General features: G+C 36.9%; 1 protein-coding gene across 2 annotated transcripts in view; it reads right to left on the bottom strand.

Annotated features, from left to right (window-relative positions):
* Positions 1–5,027: 5,027 nt before the first annotated feature.
* The window catches only part of dync1h1 (dynein, cytoplasmic 1, heavy chain 1), an 83,114-nt gene continuing 82,484 nt past the window's right edge, over positions 5,028–5,657 (bottom strand). For both annotated transcript variants that reach the window (XM_053633303.1, XM_053633302.1), the window contains exon 78: positions 5,028–5,625. In XM_053633303.1, coding sequence (XP_053489278.1) covers positions 5,497–5,625 — 129 coding nt within the window. In that variant the 3' untranslated portion in view covers positions 5,028–5,496. The remainder of the gene's footprint in view (positions 5,626–5,657) is intronic.

Below are 5,657 nucleotides of genomic sequence, written 5' to 3'. Positions count from 1 at the left end.
TCATCCTTCCACTTTCTTAAGTTTTCAATAGCTAAGTTTTTTTTTGTTTGTTTGTTTTTTTTTTACATGGAAATGAACTGGGCAGAATAGTGGGATTAAGCGGCTCACTCCTTCATCAGAGGCCTGAATTAAATCACATTGCATCCATGGAAGACTGGTGAGGTGAAAGCTGCTAACCCAGAAGAACATTAAGGCTTGTCTGAATTTTGCCAAAACACACCTTGATGATCATCAAACCTTTTGGGAGAATGTTCTGTGGATTGATGAGTTGAAAGTGGAACTGTTTGGAAGACAGGAGTCTCGTTACTTCTGGCATAAACCAAACACAGAACTCCACAAAAAGAACAGCATACCTACAGTCAAGCATGGTGGTGGAAGTGTGATGGTGTGGGGCTGCTTTGCTGCTTCAGGGTCTGGGCAACTTGCAATAATTGAGGGAAACATGAATTCTATCCTCTACCAGAAAATCCTAAAGGAGAATGTCCGGTCTTCAGTCAGTAAATTGAAACTCAGCCGCAACTGGATTATGCAGCAAGACAATGATTCAAAGCATAGGAGTAAGTCGTAGTTCTAGACAAATCTAATGTGGATAATATGAATTTACATACATGTCACCTCCAGTACAATTGAAGTAGACTGAAAAACTTTATTTGTGACTCCTGATACAATTTTAGCATAGCAAGTCCACCTAGCTGCATGTCTTTGGACAGTGGGAGGAAGTTATTGCAATTATCTTCTTGTTGTATATAACAATGAACTATAAAATTAAAACCATAACACTGATTATCTTGTTACAATGCCACCTGTCAAGGGACAGCAAGTGAAGAGTCAATTCTCGAAGTTGATATGATGAAAGCAGAAAAAATGGGCAATTTTAAGGATCTGAGTGACTTTGACAAGGGCCACATTGTGATGGCTAGACGACTGGGTCAGAACATCTTCAAAACAGCAGGTCTTGTGGGGTATTCCCAGTATGCAGTGGTTAGTACATACCAAAAGTGGTCCAAGGAAGGACAACCGTTGAACCAGTGACAGGGTCATGGGTGCCCAAGGCTCATTGATGTGTGTGGAGAGCGAAGGCTAGCCCATCTGGTCTGATCTTACAGAAGAGCTACTATAGCACAAATTTACATTTATTCATTTAGCAGACGCTTTTATCCAAAACGACTTACAAATGAGGAAATACAAGCAAAGCAATATATCAAGCGGAGAATACAAGTAATGCTACCATAGAAGATTTTTAATTGAGCTCTAGAGAAGCAAAGTGCACAGAGTAGCACTTAGTAGTAAGAGCCAGAGTAAGGTTTTTTTTTCTTTTTTTCTTTTCAATTTCACAAATTGTTGAAAAAGTTAATGATAGAAAGTTGTCAGAACACACAGTGCATCACAGCTTGCTGCGTAGCCACAGACTGGTCAGAGTGCACATGCTGACCCATGTCCATTGCCGAAAACGCCTTCAATGTGCACGTGAGCATCAGAACTAGACCACAGAGCAATGGAAGAAGGTGGCCTGGTCTGATGAATCACGTTTTCTTTTACAATATTTGGACAACTGTGTGTGTGTGTGTGTGTGTGTCGCTTAAGTGGGGAAGAGATGGCACCAGGATGCACTATGGGAAGAGGGCAAGCCAGTGGAGCCAGTGTGATGCTCTGGGCAATGATCTGCTGAGAAACCTTGAGTCCTGGCATTCATGTGGATGTTACTTTGACACATACCACCTACCTAAACAGTGTTGCAGACCAAGTACACACCTTCATGGCAACAGAATTCCGTAAAAGCAGTGGCCTCTTTCAGCAGGATAATGCACCCTGACACTGCAAAAAAATGTTCAGGAATAGTTTGAGGAACATGACAAAGAGTTCAAGATGTTGACTTGGCCTCCAAATTTCCCAGATCTCAATCCAATTAAGCATATGTTCTGTGTGCTGGACAAACAAGTCTGATCCATAGAGGCCCCATCTCGTAAGTGACAGGAATTAAAGGATCTGCTGCTATCTGCTGCTTGGTGGCAGATACCACAGCACACCTTCAGAGGTCTTGTGGAATCCATGCCTCAATGGGTCAGAGTAGACCCGTCACAATAACTACTTTTGTTGGACAATATATTGTCCCAGAAATAATTGTGATAAATTATATTATTGTCATTTTAAGACCACTGATATAATGATAAAATAAGAGTATAAGAATGCAAGCACATCCGTTCAAAGAGCACTCTTTAATTCTTAAGAATATTCAGACACTGGTATTGGAAGGTCAAAAAGTATTTTTTGCGCAACGTAACTTCTAGTGTGTTACTAAAGGTCAAGGGCACTTGTACATTCGTGTCATTTTGTGAAGAAGCAAGTTGTAAAATTACATTTTTGCTGTGTATATGTCTGATTAATATCATATGTGTATAGGATTGCTAGTAACCCGCTAGTATAGCTCTTCAGTTTACTGGTGTTCATTCACTGTTCAGCTTCAGCTCATGCAGCTTAACTGGGTCAATCGCCAGCATTATTGACTATGACTGAACTATTTGAAACACTAGAGCTATTATTTCTAGATTTTTCTTCTTCATAGAACATTGTTAGTGCAATATATTAACATATATTGTCATTTTTTCAACAGTATGTTTTTAAAAAAATATTTTTATTGAAAGATATGGCACATTGGGGGAAAAAAACTTCAGTACACTGAGAACCACATTTAAAAAAGGACAAAAAAAAAGTGACCGACATCATTTTGTATATCTCAGTGAATCAACAAACTGGGAGCCATACTTGTTTTGTGTACAGATTAGAACACACAATCTCAACAGTATGTTTTATGTAAAATTGGTGCTAGTGCTTGTTATGCATCTTAAAGTCAAATGCCCAGATTTTCTCTTAAATTCAATGAATATTCGAAGTTAAAATTTTAATTTGACAGCCCTAGAGCAGACAAAAAGACAGAAGCTGTGTGAACAGCTAAAATATTGGTGACATTTATTCTTATGTAAGCAAACATGTATGTAAACACAATGGGCAATATCATGGTCAGTAAAAATGATCACCGTCATGTATATATGTTCAATAACATGTATATCTTACAATAAGTCGATAACATAATTATCATGATGATAATCATATATCATTATATCAGTGGCATAACGTAAAACTTAAAACTGTCTTAAAACGACAGTATTTATTGCAATTATTTCAGAGACAATATATCGTCCAACAAAAGTAGTTATCGTGACAGGTCTACATAACCCCAAAAGTAACCCATTTTTCATAACAAACAAAGGCAAATTTTCACTCCAGATGGGGGAAGAAGCATCCTTTTCTGGGAAAATGCCTCTTTCTACAACCCCTGGCAAAATGTTATATGTATTTTTTAATAGCTTTTTTGTTTAACATTCTGGCTTCATGAAACATACCTCAAACATATTAAATTATTTTAATTAATGTCAGATTTCTTCCCAGATCACGTAGAGGAAAAAAAATATGGACTTACTCAATGTTGAGGAAAAAATGATCGAATCACCTTGTAATTAGCATTTCTAAAACAAATGCCTTCACCAGTCTAAAAATGCCAATTAGTTTGCAGTTAAAAGAGAGTGCTAACAGACCTTAACAAGCTGTTGGACCTGGCTAATTGGCCTGAACAAGAGAGTTGTCAACTGAAAAAAAAAGAAAAGGATTATAAAACTCCTTCAAGAAGGAAACCTGACATGGAGTGTGGCAAAAGATGTTGGTTGTTCCCAGTTAGCTGTGTGTAAAATTTGGTACAATATAAATAAAATGGGAAGGTTATAAAAGGAAAACATGGGTAGACCAAGGAAAATGTCAAAGCAGCAGGATAGAAAACTCAAAGCAGTATGCTTTGAAAATCAAAAATGCACAACAAAACAAATGAAAAACAAATGGGCGGAGACAGGAGTCAATGTTTGTGACAGAACTGTTAGAAATCAGCTGAATGAAATGGGATTTACATATAGAAAAGCCAAGCGAAAACCAGCACCTAAACAGAAGAAAACAAGGTCACAAGGAGTGTGGATAATTGGTTAAAAGTGATATTTAGTGATGAATCACGAATCTGCGTTGGCCAAGGAGATGATTCTGGAACTTTTGTCTGGTGGTGTTCTAATGAAACATATAAAGATGACTGCCTGAAGAAAACAATCAAATTTCCCCACTCATTTATACCATGTGGTTGCATGTCAGGTAAAGGACCAGGGGAGACCTCAGCAGTCAGTACACAGGTGTAAACTGAAATTTTGGACACTTTTCATTCCATTGGTAGAAAATAGGATTGATGATGCATCTTGCCACAGAGCAAAGAGTATTAAAGCTTTTCTTCAGGAAAGCCAAATCAACTCAATGACAAAGGCAGCAAACAGGCCGGATCGCAATCAGATTGAAAACTTATGGTGGAAATTTAAAAAATTGGTCCATGACAAGGCTCCATCCTGCAAAGCTGATCTGTCAACTGCTATTTGAGAAATTTGGAACCAGCTTGACGGAGAATATCATTTTCCCATTAATGAAGTCCATGCCTCAAAGAAAAAAAGCCAGGGGCAGTGCAACAAAGTACTAATTATGATTTTCTTTTCTTGATCATTCCATAATTGTTTCCTCTACTTGATCTGGAAAAAATATGCCATTAATTAAAATTTAATTTAACTTGTTTGAGGTATGTTTCATGAAGCGAAGATGTTCAGCTATTAAACAAAAATAATTGTGTGTCATATCTTTGATTTGTTTATTTGTTACAAAGTAAAAAACATGGGTGAGCATCCTCTAAGTGTGGTGATTCCATAATTTTTGCCAGGGCTAATAACAGAGTTCTAGGATTTTACAAGTTAACTTGGCATTGCCACATTACAGATATATTGCTAATAAATGTAAACCTATTTAGCTTATAGGCACAAAATAGTTGTTAAGCAGCCACTATGAACAATAATTACAATAAATTATGAAGACATTATTTTATTTTGATGTCAGTCTTACATTCTCAGTGTAACAGTTATTTAGCAGAGTGAGCAAATAAAAATAGTATAACAGACAGGTTATGTATTTTATTAAGACTTCAATACGAGTATGCAGACATTAAACATTGAGTACATGTTCAAGCTAATTCCAAAACTCGCTTCCTCTGACAGAATTCTTTAACCCAGAAAATTGTTCTAACCCGAAGTCCACTCCAACACAGAATTTTTTAAATTATGAAAATAAACCAAAAGAAAGCAAACAACTTGAAAAAACTTTAATCAACATTCATTATTCTGTCTTAAAACACATACAGCTTCCTTCTTTTAAAAACCCCATCAGCTTTCCAATCTCCCATCAGTGAATAATCCATTTATCAACATTTCCTTGACTTTCTAATCTCTGGTTTCCTTGGACTTTCTAATAAATTGTTACATTTGCAATGCACATTCAAAGTAGTTACCTACCAAACTATGAAGAATCATAAATGAATAGGAGACGATTAGGAATTACATTTAACAACACTTAAAGCTAAGCAATTATCTACTCAGTACAGAGGACAGCCACACCACGCTCGTAGAAATTGTGTGGGTCTTCTTTTGTGGCGATGTCGAAGTCCACTGTAAAGATAAGATCTGTACGAGTGAAGTTCAGGTACACTGGCAGGGTGACCTGAAGACAAAGAATAAATGAAGCCATTTTAC

The sequence above is a fragment of the Ictalurus furcatus genome, chromosome 9 (assembly GCF_023375685.1).
Source record: "Ictalurus furcatus strain D&B chromosome 9, Billie_1.0, whole genome shotgun sequence".
Taxonomy (NCBI): Eukaryota; Metazoa; Chordata; class Actinopteri; order Siluriformes; family Ictaluridae; genus Ictalurus; species Ictalurus furcatus.
This window is presented reverse-complemented; position numbering and strand designations above follow the sequence as displayed.